This window comes from Balaenoptera acutorostrata, chromosome 3 (assembly GCF_949987535.1).
Source record: "Balaenoptera acutorostrata chromosome 3, mBalAcu1.1, whole genome shotgun sequence".
In the NCBI taxonomy this organism is placed as follows: domain Eukaryota; kingdom Metazoa; phylum Chordata; class Mammalia; order Artiodactyla; family Balaenopteridae; genus Balaenoptera; species Balaenoptera acutorostrata.
Window position 1 is genome coordinate 158591323 of NC_080066.1, and position 21613 is coordinate 158612935.

General features: G+C 35.4%; 1 protein-coding gene across 8 annotated transcripts in view; it reads right to left on the reverse strand.

Annotated features, from left to right (window-relative positions):
- The window catches only part of CEP128 (centrosomal protein 128), a 465294-nt gene that overhangs the window by 41005 nt on the left and 402676 nt on the right, over positions 1 to 21613 (reverse strand). For all 8 annotated transcript variants that reach the window (XM_057544276.1, XM_057544282.1, XM_057544280.1 and 5 more), the window contains one exon: positions 14581 to 14604. In XM_057544276.1, the coding sequence (XP_057400259.1) occupies positions 14581 to 14604 (24 nt within the window). The remainder of the gene's footprint in view (positions 1 to 14580; positions 14605 to 21613) is intronic.

Below are 21613 nucleotides of genomic sequence, written 5' to 3' on the forward strand. Positions count from 1 at the left end.
ATGTTATGTAACAGTGATGATTTAGGTCACTTATTGCAACATCCATCTGTGTGATCCCCTTATCCCTCCATCTTCATATGATTTTGGTCTCTTCTAGCATATTTGGGAACAACTGACAAGTACCAATAAAATAATTTCTAGGATGATGAAATAGGAAAATGTTTCAAGAAAATAAGATCACCAAGATTCATTATACATCTTAGATTTATAATAGGCTTCAATAGACTCATGGTGTTTGCAAGACAGAATGAATTTTTTCTATCTTAAAAATGAGGAAAATTTCTCTTTGCTCTTTGTAAGAACTAAAAAAAAAGAAAAAGAAAAAAAAGAATTAAAAAAAAAAATCAATCCTTACCAAAAGAAATTAATAGACCAAGATTGGGTCCAAATGACCCTGATGGTATAATAAAGATTAAACCACCCTTGAAAAACTCTTTTCCTTTTATCATCACCTCTCAGATCCTGTTCATCCTTTTAGTACCTAATTTCTCCTTCCTGGGAGCCTTTGTAAACCACTTCTGTGGAGTCTGATATGAAGTCTGGTAGTTCATGAAGTACTTGTCCTATGCTGCTTTGCAAGATAAACCATGCTTTATACTCAGTCCTTTACATGGGTTAGTTGGTGGTCATTTGTTGAATAGAGAAATGAATGAAAGAAATGAGTGGAGAAATGAGTGTGATGTCACAGAGAAGGGAACTAACACAAAAGTAGAAAAGAGGAGAAACAAGAAGAGAGATGAGGGAGGCAGGTAATTTACATATCTTAGTCAAAAGAAAACTGATTGAATAGCCAATTTGCTCAAAATACTGATTTACAAAACAATGTATTTGTTTTTTAAACTCTTTATATGGTTTCCAAAAATACTACTTTGTAAATTGGACAATTCGTTAAGGTTTATTAAAATCAGAGAATTAATCATTTGGTGAGCTCATGACTGGGTAAATTTGCCCTTGAAGTTAGGCCCAACAGGTTAAATTTTAGTAAGGAGCTACAAGTAAGCACAATAGAGTCCTGGCAATTTTTTTTAAAATAATGTTTGAGAAAGAATCTTATGACTGTTGTTTTGGTAGATTGGAAATGATATGTTGTAGGCACAGAATACATGATGGTATCAGTAGAAAAGGCATGAAATTAACTCAGTGGAAATTAATAGGACTACATCCAACAGACATGAAGGCAGAGTAACACCAGGCTCTAGGGGATGGACTGTAAAGGCACATTCTTAAAGGGCACGAAGAAGATGGCTCAAATCAGTGATTCCCACCCATGACTGCACATTAGAATCATCTGAGGAACTTTAGAAACTACTGGGTCCTATCCCAGGTCAACTGAATCTGAGGCAGGAATGTGTTGAACTAAAATTATTAGGATTATTAAATAAGAACTATAAATCTAAATTTCTCAGACCCTAAATTTGAAATAATTAAATTGAATTTTGGAGGTAAAATGTATATAACATAGAGTGCCAAGACACATAACCAGTGTGACAAAACTAGGACCAGAATGCAAGTGTCCCGATTAGTGAGCCAAATCTTTCTAGTCATGTACTGCTCCTGTGACTGGGAAAGGTAGTGCACACATAAGGGAGGAATATTTGTTTTAGATTAGAAAAGCACTTTCCATCCATTACCTCATTTGATCTTCTCAGCAAATCTGTGCACAAATAGAACAAGTAATAGGCCCACTTCATAGATAATAGAAATTAGGATCAGAGGGGTTAAGTGAGTTGTCCATGTGAAAGAGCCAGGACTCACAACCAGGTCTTTGAACTCTCAGGGCACCAAATCCTAATCATTCTCTAAGAAATGTGGAGATCACCTGGCTTTTGCCTTACCCTCTCAGTCAACTCCTTCATGTCTGGGAACAAATACACTCTTCTTCAAGGAAAAACTAATGTCTAATGTGGAGTTCTGGGGTATTACAAAGCAAAACAAGTTCTGAGTTAGAAATGATAGGGATAAAAGCTGAAAACAGTAAGTTCTCTGACAAGATATAAGGGGAGTACTTCACGGAATCTAGGTGTTTTAAGTCAGTGAGTCTATTTAATATGCTTTAGACTATCTGGTTAATGTCTGATGACAATGAAACAAACAAGTCAGGATGTGTTCTACTGGCCTTTGCTATGGATATAGGTAGAGAGTGAGATGCTAGTAGAGAAAAACATTGAAGAAGCTCCAGAAAATCATTTATGGAGCACGAACTATGCGAAACAATTAAGAACAGAGCCTAAAGACAATAATGAGGGAAGGGCTATTTTGATGGCCTTTCACTGTTTGATGTTCAAGTATAATGTATTTGGGGGCCATGATAGGATAAAATCTCTCACTAATGTTAAATAATTAACACAAGACCACTTTGGATATTTATATTAATAGTGATAACAGTGACAGTATACTCTCCCCAGCCTTTCATCTGAGATCAAAGTTTGTTAAAAGCCCTAAACAAACTTTATAAACAGTTGTGGAAGTGGAATTAGAGTATAAAATTAAAAAAAGATCAACTGAGGCATTTAATATCACTGAGCAAGCTCAAGACACAACTAGTAATGCAACCAAGGGGCACGCCAACGCTCTTCTTCAACATTCACAAGGAAGAAAACTAGATCAAAGTTGCTTTATTAAACGCCATGTACCAATAGGTTGAGGGCATATTTTGACAATTCTAAATATGATTCAAGAATTCAGTGTCCTGTTTATGACTCTACTTCTTGACCTGCTCAAGGTAAATATGGGATCTCGTTGTTAGTTTTCTTCCTCTTCACTTAGTATCATTCGCTAGGTACTTACTTATAAAGCATTCCTTACTCATGTCTTCATTACTCTCAACATTCACAAGTGGAGTATGTGGAATGGAAAGAACACGGAGTCACTAATCAGGACAATTGAATTCTAGCCCTCAATTTGCCATATTTGGCTATTCATAAACTCCTCTGTCCTCCAGACTTCTTATTTATAGGGTGAGGGGTTTTGACAAGGGTCTCTAAGAGTCCTTCCATTTGTAACATTACCTAAAATGTGAGATCCACGGCAGCAGGGACCCAATCTGCTATATGCCTGAGGACACTGTCGAGATATGGCAGGGATTCAACAAGTATCTGTTGTATACAATTACATGATTAAATCAGGGTAAATTGTTTGAAAGCAACTATTCATAGGGTGAAAATTTTTTAATGAAGATAAATTTTTTTTAATTCCTCCTAGAGTCTACTAAGTAAAAGACTTTTAAAATATGACCCAGTCCAGCACGATCATTAAAAAAAAACATTTTAAAAACTGAAATGTAGAGAGGTTAAACAACGTGCCCAGAGTCATGTGCCTGGTTATCGGGGAGGATATGACCAGAACCCACCATTTCTGACTCTAAATCAGATACTGTTGTACTATATCACTTTACATAATTTAAAACTAGGCATATAATAATTTTCAGCTGAAACCTGTATGCAATTGGTTAAAATTAGGTGCACAAAATGAAAAAATCCCAAATTAGCTTTTTATGTAAAGACTACTTCAAAATGTGTGTAACAGACACTACTCCCACCAACTATATATTAAGGGTGTAATACCAATATTTCATTTTATAGTTAGATTAGGATCTTAAAAAGATATAATACATTATTACTCTGAGATTTCACCCAGATATGTTCTCTTAAAGAGAACAGAAAGCATTTCTTTATGTATATTTTTCAGAAAGATACTTCAGAAAGTGTTTTGTAATATACACTCATATTATCTTCACAATACAAAACAAGGCTTTTTACCCATAGAATGCACTGTTATTGATAGTGTTTGGAACAGGACTATAAAACACATTATCAAGCAAGGCAGTTAGGCAGTCTGACTACTTATCAGCATCAACTATGAAGCTGTCAGACTGACCTCCAAACACTAAGGAATTCAATAACACTAAATTCATCTGCTGGTGAAGCTGCATTCATTATGTAATTTCTCAATGATACTTTCCCTATGTCGCCGCATTTATGAAAAATCTGACAGCGCGGTGAGAAACGATCTTTGCAGGCTGAAGGAAGTCTTACATTTTTAAATTGGTCATCACCTTTTGCCACAAGGTTGCAACTCTGTATAAACAGCCCACTGGTTTCAGCACCATTTTCTGCATTTTAACATAAGCACAGTCATGTTTTTGCAATTTAACCCTTTGAAGATGACCCCATTATTGGAAAATATACACATTTTAATACTGACTAACACAGAATACAGACTCTGTATTTTGGGACAAGGTGGCGAAAGGAGAATGTCTAGATTGTTTCAACCAAGATCCCTCATGAGAGATTCATGAGGATATTTCCGTTTGCCCTCGATGCGAATATACAGAAGGTAGACTAACATTAGAGCAGTGGGAAACTTGGCAGAACGGGCTAGGACAGGGTTTGTGCAAAACCTTTTTCCGGTTTCAGTTTGAATGGGTTCCCAGGAAGTGTCAAGTTCGAACAAATCCAAAATTTTACAATGCAGCTCAGCCAAAACTGCTGAGATTCACCTGATTCTGGGTCAAAACCGTACAGAGCACACTGCGTTTTATTTGGTGTAAAGCCAATTTGACTGAACCTTTCAGGCAACTTCAATGAGAGGCTTATAGCCTTGGCAAGACCAAAAATGAACCTGGCTTGATCTTTGGTTTTGAAACAGCAAGTTCTGGCTTTATAAAGAGATAAAGGCAAGTTTTACCCAGCTTCAAGATTCTTACAAATACTTAGAAGAGGCACTGCAGATAATTAACTGTTATTTGGCCACATTTACATACTCAAGTCAGTTATTTCCTCAGCTAAACCGGGACGCTTTAGTTAAATACATTAACACTATTGGGTCCATATACTCATAAGTGCCCCAGAGCAGATTCTGGTGTCCTAACAAAGAATAATGGTCCTTCTTCAACAACTTATGTGCCTGTAGACTGGCTTGCACACGTAGTAGGGTGAAGCACAATTAGTGTTAGATCCATAGTGGGAAGGGAAGGAAATTGAAAGTAAATCCCCAACAATCAGTGTCTAACAGTAGACAGGTGAAATAAGAATACGCAGCATCACTTAGTAATTTCCAGAGACGTACTGGCATACTCTTGTACTTGTGGATACCAAGATCTTGAAGATCAACTGGTGTGCATACTTCAAGTCTGGTACCACTAATATTAGCTGAATGAATCCTTTAGAGATGTGCTTAAGCCTCTAGCACTTTTTAAAAAATAGAAATCATATTTCTAACAGTTTTCCTGTGTCTTGTAATTTTTCTCAGATAGGCAAATTTGTGCATGTTTTTCTCCATATAGCTGCAGGTTAGGATTTATTCTGTAAATTATGTTATCTCTGTAAGTATATCCTAAAACTACAGGAAGCTTAGATTGTTTTAAGTAACTTTGGTTTGAGGAGTTGATTAAACACTAACAAATTGCAACTACACAGTTACACATTTGCTCTCAGTCAATACTTTTCAAAATTTTGATTACATCCTCCCTAAATAATTTTTAAACTGTGTATCTCCCTTACTTTCCCCCCTTCCATACACACATTTTTAAGTTGTCGGAATGTTTTCATCATAAGTTTAGGTAGTTGCAAAGGATGAAAATTCTTGAATGTAGTAAATATTGTCATTTTCAAATAAAACTTTTATATTACTCATATAAACTTACCCAGTGAACTTTAAATCTCATTAATTTGTTACCACCATTTATCCACTTACAAAATAACTAAATACCATCCTCTTTAAAAGACAGATTTTATATGATTCCTTTTCCCTTTGAATTTATTTCAAATCTGTTTTCCCTCACCGACTTTTATCCTAATATAAAATATATTTATGCTTGCAGGCCTATTTATTGGTTATCCTATCATACTTCATCCTTCTCTGTAACAAAAATGTATATATATACAGAGAGAAGAACTGATTTTTAAAACTCTCTGTGACCATAATGCTCTAAGTGTTAAACATTATTATGGATTGAATTATCATATAATTAATATTAGGTATATTAAAAATTTTGAGAAAAAATTAAATGTGAAATGTCAAAAAACCTCAAGGCTTCCTAATGTATATCTCTTACTGGGATGGATATAGCTTCCTCTTCTCCTGTACTCAATTAGCTCATGTATCCATGGGTAAATGCTAATTTTGTTTCAATAAGGTAGGGTTCCATTTCTATTTCTATTTTTTGTTTCTATAGATTTACTCACTGAGAAGTCTTGTTCACATAAAAAAGTACATGAGAATGAAATTAGTTTTGTTATAACAATGTCACTCAAATTCTTGAATGCCTTCCTAGTTTTATAGCAAAGATTACATAGTGATCTGTCATCAAAAATTAATTTTAATGATCTACCAGCTCGATTAGGTCCTCTTTCAATTTTGTTGAAAGCAAAGAATTAGAAACCACTTGACTTGCCAAAGGATTGTAATGTAGTTATTAAAGTCATTCACTTTCCATTTCTGGAAGGTAAACCCAAAAGGCTTTACTCACCAAGACTTAAATGACTACAACTGTTCTTTTTTCACTGAGAGATATTTCACTGAACTTAACACATGCAAAAAATAAAAATCTTATCAATTTCAATACCATTCTATCAGTATAAAATTTTAATATATTTATTTTATCTCAGCATTAAATATATCTGCATCCAAAACTTAGAGCTGCAGACTGGCAAAGCCAGTCCTCATTGTCAAACCAATCAGCCAAATCAGCAGTACTTTCTGGCAGAAAAAAAGTCTGACTTCATTTTTCAATTCTATGTAATGTGTTAATGTGTCCTTGTGACAACTGTCTCACTTTTGAATCATAATTCTAAGACAGATAAATAGATAAGGCATGGAGCCGGACCAGAGTTTGTCACCTGGATGAAAAAGACACTGCGGCTTTCAATGATTTCTTTCCAACACATCTTAGCTTTGTTTTCTGGAGCTATACATTCTCTGATTATAGTAGGTGGTGGAAGAGGTGAGGTCATTAAATAAAACTGTCTTTACTCCTCCTCAACATCAATCAACAATACATGTCGATTTCAGAACAACCCATTCTCAACACCCCATATATCTAATACAACCCTTTGTTCTTATCAAAAATATATGGATGACTACGAAGGACAAGAAGCCTTACCTTAGTGACCTGATTAAAGGAGGACATGAAGGCACCCAAATCATAAACTGCCCCTTGTTTGGCACCCTGAAGTGCCTGGGGGAATTTGCCATCATGGGTCCCTGGATGGGTGAGAAGGAGGCCTTTCTTCTGCAAAGTGGGAGGAGGCTGATTATGAAAAGTAAGAGGGCCCCTTCAAGCAGAGCTATTTTAAAAGAATGTGCAGGTAGTAGCTGAGGATATAAAAATGGATTCTCTTAAACCTACTTGTGTCTTGACTGCCCCTTGGAAGATTTTTGTGCACTCCTGGAGGTACACCACTGGGAGACTGTGCTGTACCGCACCAGTTTTCTTTGAACCTGACTGTCAGGGACAGCATTAATCATTTTGTTGTAAAATTAAAAAAAAAAAAAAAAAAGTGCTGATAACATGTTTCAATTTCCTTTGCTTTTTGGTAAAATGTGTCATAGATACAAATGAGTACATAAAACATATACGTAAAGAAAATGACAATTTTTGTGGTTTTAGTCATCATTTCCCTAATTATGAATGAAGCTGAATATATTCCTTTTTTAAAAAAATTATTTATTTATTTATTTATGGCTGTGTTGGGTCTTCGTTTCTGTGTGAGGGCTTTCTCTAGTTGTGGCAAGCGGGGGCCACTCTTCATTGAATATATTCTTACATGTTTCTTCTTCAACTGAAATGCTTGCTTATGCCTTTTACCATTTTTCTTTTCTTTTTTTTTTTTTTTAATCTGGGTTGTTTATCCTTTTCTAATTGCTTTGTTGGCAATAAGATTTGGATACAAACTGATTTGGATACAAACTGCTAGTCAGTTATATCTTCTGCTACAAATGTGTTCCAAGTGTGGCTTTTCTTTTCATTCTTTTTATGTTGTCTTTTGATTTATGGAAGTTCTTAATTTTGATGTGGTCAAATCAGTCATTTCCTTTATGACCTATGTTTTCAGTGCCCCTACCCCCCCACCCCTAGAAATCCTCCAAAGTCCCAAGGTCATGATGATACTAAACTACTTTGTTTTAAAGTCTTACGGTTTCATCATTCACATTTAGGCTTTCACCCACTTTTGCATCTGAGATAGGGGTTCAATTTCATTTTTTTCATACCATCTATTAAAAAGTCCATCCTTACTCCTCTGACATGTGATGCCAGGTATGTCAGACATCAAGTTTCTATGTACACATATTTGTTCTGGATTCTCTATTTGATTACATGAACCTATTTATATATTCCTGTGTCAAGACTACACTATCTTAATTTCAATAGCTTTAATAAGGTTGTATGTATGTTAGGAAAACTCTCCCCACTTCCTCTTCTTCAGAAGTATCTTGACTATTCCAGAGTGTCTTCTCTATAAAGGCTTGAATTTTTTTGTCAGACATTTTCCTGTATACTTTGTATTCTTTGTTACTTTTGTATTGATATAGTAACTTTAATTACATTTTCTCAGCGATTGTTGCTGGAGTTAGAAGGAAAAGGGACTTTCATATACTGGTTTCTATCAAACTTGTTAAACTAGTTTTCATAATTTAACTATGAATTCCTAGAGCTTTTTATACAAACAATAATATTACTTGCAAATAATGATAGTTTTACTGCTCTGGTTAATACCACCAACACAGTGTCTAATAGAAACTGTAGAATGGGGCATCCTTTGCTTATTCCTGGTCTTAAAGAGGGACTTTCAAAATGCTAAGGTGAGGTTTGCCAGAGATTTTTTTTCACATGACCTTTATCAGATTAAGGAAGTTCTCTTCTATTCTTAGTTTTCTAAAAGGTTTATGAGGATGATAATGATATCATAGGAATAAATCTTCTTATTCATCTATTGGGATGACCTTATTAAATTTATTTCTCCTCAATCTGTCACTATGGTGAATTACACTGACTGATTTTTTAAATTTTAAACCAACTCAATTCCTGGAATAAACTCAATTGATGAATTGGTAATTTGTCAGTGTTCATGAGTAATTATCCTTTTTATACCTTCCAGGATTTATTTTGCTAATATTTTGTGTAAAATATTTTTGTATCCATGTTAATGTGTGAGAAGTTCCTTAATTTCCCTTGTTTATACATTCCGTCTGATTTTGTCTCAAAGGTTATGCCAATTCCTAATGAGTTGGGCATATCCTTTCTTTTATTTTTTGACCTGTGAGTTGCTTAGAAGTTTACTTTGAAATTTCCAAAAGTCTATGGTTTATTTGGTTCTTTTTGAATCTTAAAGCTAGTTATAATCATGTCACTAAATTCCCGTCCATGGAAATGAACAGAAATGATATGTGCAAATTCTAGTTTTCACTAAAGGCAAGTTACATACATGCTCTCCCTTTCTTTCTATTGTCTAGTTACAATATTAATCTAAGGGTTGGAGTGGAAGAGGCATCTTAGATCAGGAGGCGGAAGCAGGATATTGAAGATGGTAGAGCAAAACAACAAAAGAAGCCTGGGTTTCTGACACCATACCTGCCATGGACACGATATATTTGGATTGTTAAACAAGAGCGAAACTAATTTCTATCTGACTTAACCCATAATTCTTTTTGGATTTCTCTTAACTGAGGTCATGCTAACTCTAACTAATACAAAGGTATTGAGAATCTAAATTATCATGGCATTTATGGAAATGAAAATAAAGACAGATCTGAGGTGCGATATGACAAACAGAATTTGTGTATCTCCAAGCTGAACAGCCTTCCCTTCCCTCTCATTTCCTAAAATGACCTTGACTTCTTACTGTACTGCCTATATCTCCTCTTCTCCCTTGACCTCCCACTTACTAAGTTCACTAGTGCCTTTCTATAAACAAGGGTAATCACTCTAACCCTGCCTTTCTGGCACCAAACTGTCCCAATTCCTAATTTTCCAAGCACAGTCCTAAAGTTGTATTACCTCCACCTGCGCTTTCCCTCTTCCTACTTGCAGGCTCTCACCACTCCACTCCACGCTGCACACCACCACTCCAGCTGTACTCCTGCACACCACATTCACCACGCCACAACCCCTAATTGAAAACCATTAATGACTACTTACTGGCTGAAGAGCCGTGCTACCGCCTTTCACCTCCCAACCTCGCAATGGACACACCAGAGAACGCAAAGCAATCACAGCAGTGCTCTCCAAAAGAGCAGCCCAGAATCCTTCCCAACAGAATGTTTCAATAGCCAGTACCGACCAGTAGGAACTGGCACTCAGGAAAAAACCCACTTGTATCCCTGATATAAAAGATCAAATCTAAACTCCTCGGTTTGTATTTCAAAACTCCAAAGTGTCTATTACTCTCTCAAAGTTTTACAGATAATGAGCCTATAAGAAAAAAAAAAAAAAAAAGATGTGAAAGCCTTTGAAATGGAACAAAAACTCACTGGGTATCTTCAGTGAAAAACTAGTTTTTGCCTAGCGGACCCTTCTGGGTTTTTTGATTCTACAGGATCTCTGTATCAGTCATTGTCTTTGAGCTATTTATAACTCTGTGAGTTATAGATGACTGATTGCTATGCAAATGACTCTTGTACATAGACATGAAATAAGTTTTGTCTGGGGAGGTTCAATTGATTTCCTTCCTCCACTATGGAAGAAGCCAGTTTTGCCTCTATTTTAAATTCACTTCAGTACTCTATTGCTCTTTGAATGTTCCTTTAAGTGAGTTGTAACATCTTGCTCGTTCTCTGATTAATTAATGTGTTAAACTCATTTGTCATGAGTTCATTTTATATTTGTATGAGAGTCATGATTTCATGATTTTGCCTTAACATTTTTTTTTTAAATATCCTTTTAGCTAACTCTTTTTTCATTATTGCCTTTAAATTTTTATTACATCCCCAATATAGAATGTCTTCTCTGGCTCTTTCTACCTGACACTACTGATTCTTCCCATTTCAGAGAGGAAACTAATCTCCTCCATCATGTCCTCAAACTACAAAAGCCATGCTTTTCCATGATGAACCCAGACTGCAATGATGTTAATTTACTTTACAATTATTGTTTCTTTGTAATGCCTTCTAAAAAATGTACTGTTTCATTCACATGTTGTAGACAGTGCATATTTATCTTACATCATTAATTCATTTATATGTAAGCAACTTCTCTCCTCAATTAAAGTGCAAGTTCCTTGAGAGAACTGATCACAATTCCTTTTCCTTTTCTCCTCTTCACTGTCTACCTAGTACCTTAGTGCCCAATAAATATCCACTCTGAGTCCCATCCATGGCCCATGAACTGGGGCTCTCAACCAAGATTTTTTTCAGGTAATCACTTAGCTTTATTTGGGGAAGCAACCTACTATGTTTTGGCTGAAGGTGGTTCCTTCCTAGGAGAATTCACACTAAACTTTAATGAAGATCATGGGAGCTTCTGTGAAACACCAAATAAAGTGTAATACTGAGCGGAAAGGCTAGGGAAAAAAGAATAAATTGATGCTTCTGGGTACTTTTTTCCCTCAACTATCAGTACTGTGTATACCTATATTCTTAAGAATAGTCTATGTGAGGATTATATACATTCAGTTTGACATTCATTCTTTGATTCTACAAATGTTTATTGATTTTCAACTATATGTTAGAAATTTTTTGCAGGCCCTGGGGATGCATTTGTAAATAAAATGTAATTTCTATTCCAAGAAGCTTACCTGCTAGTGAAGAAGGAGAGGGAAGTATTGAGAAAGAGAAGGGAAACAGACACAACTGTGACCTAAGCATATAGATAATTGGTGACAAGCCAAATCAAGTTGCTCATTATGACAAAAAAGACCTTCTTATTTTCAGGTATTATAACTACTAAACCTTTAAAATTAATCTATTGTAAATACCCCTAATGGAATAATGAAATTTCCAATTTTGCAGATCTGTATCACCAGGACACATACCCTACATTCAAAGCCTTACATACCCTAATACCACCTAAACCAAATGAGAGACCACCAACATTTTTCTATGGTTTAAGTGCTAAGTTGTGAGAGACTAATAAATGGTCTTGAGACTGCTTCCAGCATATTTGATTTTATGAACTATAAAATACTTTACCAGCTGAATAGTCTACCAAGTATATTAAATCCACTCTTTATAATGCCATATGAAGTCAAAGGATTTCATAACATTTGAGCATTAACATTATTACTGAGCATTTTCATTTTTCATTCATTATTACTGAAGTTTTACTTATGATAATTATTTCAAATAAAAAACCATCTTGAGAAAACTGCCACTGTAAAAAACCTAGTTCATTTAACCAGTTTTATTTTTCTCATGATGATTTTTTATTTTTTACCTTTATTCTTAGAGGAACCCTTAGAATAAGGCATTTAAGATTTTATACCATAGTACTATGTTAGTAAAGAGATTATGTAAATAAAAAAGACCAACAAATACTAATAAAAATTATAGGCTTCTTGTTGTTATTGATAATTTTCAGCTTCGCATGACATACTAGTATAATCAAAATGATTAAATAAGAAATAATAAGCAATCACGTAATGATAATGATAACCTAACATTTGTTTGGTCCTAAATATTTTCACATATATTTTATCTCTTAATTCTCACAACAGTGTGATAAAATATGTTTAATTATATTCATTTTTACAGATGAAGTAATCAAGAAACAAGCGATTTACTAAATGTTGAAGTGGCATTTTGTATACTGAACCCAGGTCCTCAAACTCAACATTTCTGTTTTGGTTCATACTTTTAAAAAGAGCATTTAATTTACAAGTCAAATACTGTTGGCAAGACACTTTCTAAGGATAAGTAAAATATACGCGGAGGAACACTAAACATTTTATTCACTTACGATGTCATCATACTGAAACCGAGAAAGTCAGTGTACTTTCCCAATGGCCTGGTTAAATCTAAGGAATAGATTATTTCCCAGCTAGGGTCTGCACACTGTCAATCAAAATCACTTGCTTACACAGGACCAAAATACTCTGTATTAGCATCTTTCCTTTCCTCACACTCAAAATATAAATATTTTATTCTTAACTAGCCTTATTGTTTAAAAGTTTCTTATTTTTCACCTGCTCATTAAAAACATAAAAAAAAAATCACCACTAGACCCAAGTCACTCAATATTTTGTGTGTTTTCAAAAGTTTTAAACACAAAATATGCATATTCAGTATTTGCATCATACTCTCCATATAGCTTTAAATACCTCCCCCTGTATATAACAGCATGTCAATATTTTCTTTTTGAAAATATGACTTTTTTTTTTTTGATTGATTGATTGATTGCTATGTTGGGTCTTCGTTTCTGTGCTAGGGCTTTCTCTAGTTGCAGCAAGCGGGGGCCACTCTTCATCGCTGTGCGCAGGCCTCTCACTATCGTGGCCTCTCTTGTTGCAGAGCGCAGGCTCCAGACGCGCAGGCTCAGTAGTTGTGGCTCACGGGCCTAGTTGCTCCACGGCATGTGGGATCTTCCCAGACCAGGGCTCGAACCCGTGTCCCCTGCATTAGCAGGCAGATTCTCAACCACTGCGCCACCAGGGAAGCCCCCTGAAAATATGACTTTTACTGGCTGAATAATATTTCATCGTAAGGTGGTACCATAATTTATTTTACCATTCTTTCAGTTCACGTGGTTTTCATTATAAAAATGTTTACTTATAAAGTAATTAACCATGTTTTTTAAAACTTGAGAAACAAAGAAAGGAATGATATCACAGCCCTAATTCTTGTCTAACAAGTCAGTCACTATTATAAGATTTGCTTGCTTCTATTCTTTTTTTTATACACCTATCATCATATGTTATCATTAAAGTACACGTAATTTTATATCTTGAATTTGTTTCCATTTAACATTATACAAGAAACCTTTTCCAAAATCATTGTGTCATGCTGGGTGGAAATTTCACACTTTATCTAACCATTACTTTATTGCCGAATAATAAGTCGTCTCCCCTTTCTTTCTATTTAAAAATGTATATCATTTTCCAGTAAATATTGCAAGCATGTAATCTTTATATATTTGCACTTAAAAAAAAATGATTTGCTAATACCAGATTCCTGCAAGTAAGATTATTGAAAAAAAGGCTAACCAGCTTTTATCATTATTTGGATATTGTAAAAAAAAAAAAATGTTGACTGTCTGCCCTTCAAAGTATAAATAGCATCCTGATTTTAGTTTCTTATCAACTAGTCCTTTTAGTGATTGGGAAATACAGAAACAAATAAGCATAATTACATTTAAGCTAATTATGTTTTCCATAAATTAGTGCACAAGGGCATCACCTGTCTTGAGAGAGCAGTGACCACTTAAATACACACACTTTTTTTCTTAATTCTTTTTTTTTTTTTTTTTTCATTTTAAAAGTTTGTATCTACATACCTTTCTGGTATAGTTTAGCTTACTTTCCCCTTCGAATCTTAGATGTAGTTTTAGAAATGCTTTCCAGAACTGCTTCCTTTGGGGAGTGCTCTGAAATCCACATCAGGACACAGCAGTAATCCTGATAGAAAGAGAAAGAAAATGCCCCAACTTACCGTTTCTAACGCATGTACACGATCCTGCAAATAAAGCATAATACATAATTATTAAAACAAAGCTATAAAAAATCATTTCAAGTTTACTTAATTTTTAGATTTTCTATTTATCCTCTATTAACAATAACATTTTAAAAATGTAAAAAATGAAAACTCCTACTCAGGATAATCTCTCCAATAGAAAAATAGTCATAAAAGAATCACTTCTCTCATCTCAACTAGTGTTAGGACGACAAGGTTTAATTTAATAGTAAATACCATAAATTCAGGCATAGTTACTAAGTGGAATAGATTTTATCACTTTTGCATTGGTAAAATTATTTATCTATTTAGTGAAATATAACTATTAGATCTGAATATATGAACCACTAGACAACAGTAGTGATTTAAAAAAGGAATTTAGCACATATACCAGCTTTCAATTATGTATACAGCACAAAGTATGCTCTCACAGGAAGTAAAGTTCAGACATAAGAATGACTTCACCAATTAAAATTAATAAGTACATTGTTAATTGAAACAAGGCAGGAAAAGTAAAAGAGAAAGATATGTCACATGCAGCCAATCCTGAACCCAGATAGGTCTTTGTTACCTACAGTATCTTAGAAGGTTTCATAGAAATACTGGTTTTAAAATGAGTCATTGATAATATCGCTTTAAAAGCTAAATGATTAAGAATGGTTTCATTCTCAATCCAACAGCTGTGTTCTCAACTCTTCCCAGAGCTAACAGCTACATACTAAAAGTTTTTACCAAAAAAAAAAAAAAAAAAGCTGACTTAGAGAGGAGACTGAAAATTCAAGGAAGTGCAAAAGCCATCCTTTTTACGAGGGTCAAGGCCATTTTTCTTTCTATTCTTTCATTTTAAGTAGTTGGAGGAGATATATAAAATCTGGATTTTTAAAAATTAAATTGTTTGCACTAAGAGGGAAAGGAAGGAAAATGGTGCAGAGGGCCATTCAGCTCAGATCTCTGTGACCGTACAGAGACTGACAGAGACCCATGACACTTAGGAGCATAAACTTGGCTCTCCCCTGCATTCTCCCAGCTTCACCTAACACACAGAGGCCTTGCCTTTGAGGACCAGCCTTCAACGCTCAGACTGCGAAACTGGGTTGAACATTTCTGCCTCTTCAAATATTTGGCTATGTGGGCACAAGTTAAATGAATATATTATGCAAAATCAGCCCAAAGCAGACTGTTTTTAGCAATATAATCTGTTTAATTACATTTTGTTGGCATACTTGAGAGAACCTCACCCTCGCCCCCATAATTTTCATAAAATAACTGCTATTTTATTGGTGACTTGTGTACTGTCACATTTGAGTAGCTCGTAATAAATGCATATAATGCCTCAAGGGGGCTTCGATCTGTCCTTCCCAGGCATCTTATTCGCAGTGCATCTGGGACAAAGTCATTCAGCAAAGCGTTATCATCACTTGCAGACTGAACAGAACCTCGTTAGACAGTCTTTGGGCGGCATCGCATTTATATGAACCATCTTGGAAGGCTGAAAATATTTACAGCCACTATTTGGGCCTTAAGTTTTCCCCACACCATGTACCTATGGGGCTCATCTTATTTAGAATTAGCACATATTTTAAAAGCACACATACAGCTGGTTTGAAATCCGTGACTTCCTATGATGCCAAAAGAGTACAACTGAATTAAATTCCATTTTAATTCATAGCTCACTGTTTGGTAAAGATAAACTGATATAATTTATGTATTAGTGTCTTCATTTTACTTAAATATTTGTTACAGGATTTTAAAATACGCACTGTCATGGACTACATGTTTGTGTCCTCAGAATTGATGCATTGAAACCCCAGTCCCTAATGTGATGGCATTTGGAGATGTGACCTTTGGGAGGTAACCAGGTCATGAGGATCGAGCCCTCATGGGATTAGTGCCCTTAGAAGAAGAGACACAAGAATGCTTGCTTCTCTTTCTGCTCTCTGCCAGGTAAGGGAATAAGGAGAAGATGGCCATCTACAAGCCAGGAAGAGGTTCCCTTACCAAGACCCGAATCTGCCAGCACCTCGACCTTGGACTTGCCAGCCTCCAGAACCGTGAGAAATAAATGTTTGCTGTTTAAGCCACCCAGGCTACAATAATTTGTTATAGCAGTCCCAACTGACTGAAACATATGCCTAGCCTATAAGGCTAAAACGCAAATGGTCAAAAAATCTCAATTTCGTTAAAATATAAAGATCAATAACCTATTTCAATACAATTTACTTATGTCTGTCTGTAATCTACTCCATTCCAAAATGGTACTGAGATAGCTTTCAATGAAAAAATATGTATGTTAAGAAAATGAGAAAATTAGGGAAACAAGAAATTCAGTTCATTAGCCTGAATTTAAATAATTCAATTTGCCAATCAACAACAGCTAATAGGATACCAGTCATTGTTGCCAATTAGTGAGCTCTGTCTAAATTGCAGTATTTTTGGCCTTAATTGTAGGCCATAAATAAAAAGAAACTACTCCTAATCTTTATGAACTTATTAACTTGCTTTTTTTTTTTAACATCTTTATTGGAGTATAATTGCTTTACAATGGTGTGTTAGTTTCTGCTGTATAACAAAGTGAATCAGCTATACATATACACATATCCCCATATCCCCTCCCTCTTGCGTCTCCCTCCCACCCTCCCTATCCCAACCCTCTAGGTGGACACAAAGCACCGAGCTGATCTCCCTGTGCTATGCGGCTGCTTCCCACTAGCTATCTATTTTACATTTGGTAGAGTATATATGTCAATGCCACTCTCTCACTTCGTCCCAGCTTACACAGCCCCCTCCCCGTGTCCTGAAGTCCATTCTCTATGTCTGCGTCTTTATTCCTGTCCTGCCCCTAGGTTCTTCAGAACCTTTTTTTTTTTTTTTTTTTTTAGATTCCATATATATGTGTTAGCATACAGTATTTGTTTTCCTCTTTCTGAGTTACTTCACTCTGTATGACAGACTCTAGGTCCATCCACCTCACTACAAATAACTCAATTTCATTTCTTTTTATGGCTGAGTAATATTCCATTGTATATATGTGCCACATCTTTATCCATTCATCTGTCGATGGACACTTAGGTTGCTTCCACGTCCTGGCTATTGTAAATAGTGAGGCAATGAACATTGTGGTACGTGACTCTTTTTGAATTAACGGTTTTCTCAGGGTATATGCCCAGTAGTGGGATTGCTGGGTCGTATGGTAGTTCTATTTTTAGTTTTTTAAGGAACCTCCGTACTGTTCTCCATAGTGGCTGTATCAATTTAAGAAATGTATTGCGAAATTTAAATGGTTGAAGTTGACTTCTTTTTTGGCAGACAAGATTAGTTATTATAATTTTGTATATAAAAGAATTAGGCTACTGCAAATCCCTATTCTCAAACAAAATATTTGCATACTTCTGCTCATGTTCTTATCATTAAAATAGCCAATAACTTAAGCCAATATTGTGGCACTGATACAGTCTATGAAAACACATGCCAGTATACGTCCTGGAATGAATATATAATTATACCAAAATATATTCTCCCTATCCTCTCCCACTCTTACTATAACTGCAACTGTAGTGTTTTGTTGTTGCTGTTTAATCTTCAATTTATTTTCATTTTGACAGATTTTATCTTCAAGCTCGGCCTGCAGGTTCAGTATGCTCCCTCCTCTCCCACCACATACACACTCCTAAGGTTAGATCCCAAAAAGAAAAGAATTGCTAGGTTATTGAAAGGGGGGAGAGTAGGTGAGAGGAGTAGAGGGGGAAGACAGAAGTAATGAAGTAATGAAGACACTCTCAGTATAATCATGCAATTTCAGGTGGTTTTAATAAATCAGTGTTTCTTATTTTTGTAGCCATGGACTTTGAGAATCTTTTCCCCAGGAAAATGTATACTATACACAACACACAGAATTTTGTATATATTTTTAGGGGAATTGCAGACTCTCTGAAACCCACCCATGGGCCTCCAAGTGCTTTTACTCCAAATAAAAACACTTGAAATAAGATGTAAGAATTATTTTATTAGACCAAATAATTTATTTTAAATAAATTATTTTATTAGGCCAAATAAACTATTTTATTAGACCAAATCTATTTATTTCTCCTGTATGAAATATTTCTGGATAACAAGGAAAGAAACAATGGGGAGTGGAAGGTTAAAAATCGGAGGAGAAATTTCCTTCAAATATTTTGAAGAAAAAAGCTCTTAGAGAAAAAATATGTTTTATCGTTATCAGTTTTTTGTGATTGGAGAGTCCCTTTCCCACTATTTTTTAGTGCTATTTAAGATGGGGAAAGTCTAAGAAAAACCTAAAACGGTAACAATCATTTTAATGTTTACTCTTAAGGATTATACATACAGTCACTGCATAGTCCTTGAGTTACAATGAAGAGTACTAGCTGTTATTATCAGTGTGAATATTACATACCATTTCTAAATGAAAACAATAATGCTAGAAATCACATTTTAATTTATCCTGGGCCTGACAGATCGAGTAAGGTGAGTTATATTTTTGGGAAGGACAATAGCACATGCACTATAAAAAAAAGACGTATGTTAACTTTTTATCATGAGGTTAGTAACCTGTCTTGAGCTGTATATATTCCTTTGCTACTTGGTCACAATGGGGCGTACATTAGAGTTTATGGATAAACCAAAGCAAATTCATTAGTATCACTGGAGATGGGAACATATTTGTAGGCTGTTAGGAAATGAACGCTAAGTGGAGAGTTGGTATCTGAATCCTTGGTCATTGACAGTTTATTCGACTCAGCTGAGCCAATCAACTAGCCACATTGATTCATCCATCCCACCTAAGAGATGACATAGAGGCTCACAGGTCTGAATACTCAGAGGTCTCTGCCCCTGATAAGTAGAGCTGTACAGGTCTAGTGACTTTATCACGATAATGCAGCATTTTCCAAGAATGCTTTAAATACATCCATTAGCATACAAAAAAAGCACAATACTGGCGTAAAAATATAATGAAAGTCTCTATTGCTTCCGAGTCTAAGAAACATTACAAGCATAGACTAATTCTGGAAACTTCTTTGTACTGAAGGGCCATGATGAACATATAATTTTCAAAAAGAAAACCCACAGTGAGGACTCCCTCTCATCACTGTTCTAAATGCACAAAGCCTGTTTTCTGGAAGAAAAATCCACTCAGCTTCACCCAGAGAGACCACTGCAGGGCATTCTTCCTGTCAATGTTATCTTGGTTTAATCAGCACTCACACTTTACCTGCTGCTTCGTACATGAAGGTGATAAAATGAAATGCATTTTTCCTTTATGCATTTCCACATGACAACCCATTACATTTAACAAATTGTCAATCATTTTTTTAAATAATTCAAAGAGTTAGAAATAATTTCAAATGCATTCTTTTCCACACTTCAAGATATTAAAATGAAAGAAAAGGAAAAGGCTTCTATTAACGACCACAAAAAAAGATCAGTGTTTCATAGAATCATTCTAAAAAATTAAAACAAAATAGATAAAAATCGTAAACAACCTCAATGTTGCAACACCAGAAAAAGTTTTAAAATATAGTGTAAGTTGGCTTTGAATACACACATAAGTCACAGATCTGTACATAAAATTGCATGTTATCTATTAAAATTCAAAGTTACTCTATATTTTAAAAAAACTTTAGAATGAATGACATTAGGGCAGCATGCAGTGCTTTCCCATCATCTGGTGCTCAATTTAGCCATCATTAGATACTTCCGGCCAATCTTTGTTAACTCATTTCACTAGATGCTTATGTGCCTTTTTCAAATAATCTACTTCAGGGTTCAAAAGTAACAAAACAGAAATGCTGAAAAGAAAACCACAACAAGGCATCAGGATTTTACCTAAAAAGTAGTCAATAAGAAAACCCAACATTTGACTTATCAAGAAAAGCCAGTTTAAAGGTACGTATTATTTCCTAGCCTAGTAATGATCCTTGTTATCTACCTTTCACTTGGGGACTGGAAAATCAGAAGCAGAAACAATGACAAAATTTAAGGACAAAGCCGAAGTGTGTGCTCCACATTTCTGATCTGTTCTCTCATCCACTACCATTGCCAGATAGGGACCTGAGGCGGCCAGTTGTGCTTCTGTAGTTTCTTCTGCTGTATTCTCAGGCTGGCGGTATTGTTATGAGGCCATTGCTAACTACTGCACTTCCATTCAGCACTATTCAGGAAAGGCTGAGGTTGCACTTACACTGAAGTGGGATGTGTACATGGGTTTGCGGAGCAGGGAATACAAGTGGGGTGAAGGAGGAAAATGAAGAGAAAGCATGGAAATGGGGCTCTGTTGGTTTGTGTCAACAGATTTCACACTGGAAAATGCAGCCAGAAAGGCTAGGTAAGGGTTTTGCTTAAAATCCCTGTAAGCATTTCTAGTCAACGGTACGAAACTAATACCAAAAAATAAAAATCTCAGATTTACCCTTTATATTTTAGAACACAAAGCAAGGCAATGAGATTTCTTCCCCCTGCCCCCGCCCTTTAAAATGAAGAATCACTGTAAGTTTCTTCTTTAATGCACAATGTAATACGGTGCATAGGTGTGCGCCTACAGGATGACTGCAACCCAAATGAAGGGCAAAAGACAGAATTATCTTTCTGCTGGTACTGCTCAGTTCCACAGTGAAACTGCTAGTAACAGGTAACAAAAGTTCAGTGAATGACATCTAGACTGGAGAACAACTAAAAGTTATTTGCAGATAATATAAAGGCTATGATCGTGGTTAGGGGTAATGCAAATGATAACCAATGTAATTTCAAAGATTGCCCCCAAAAGAGATGCAGGAACAGGAGTTGAGTAGCAGGGGAAAAAGCTAACAACCCAGAAACCAACACACTATATTTTTTTCCAAGCATTTACACTTTAAGAAGTAAAGTACATGTCTCCAGTTGTGAGGCCTGTCATATATCAGCTGAATATGCTCTGAACTCTTATGCAAATCACAGTGCAGTGGTGATTATGGCATAATTTATGAGTAGGTTTGTGTCATGCATAACTTGTGGAAAACAA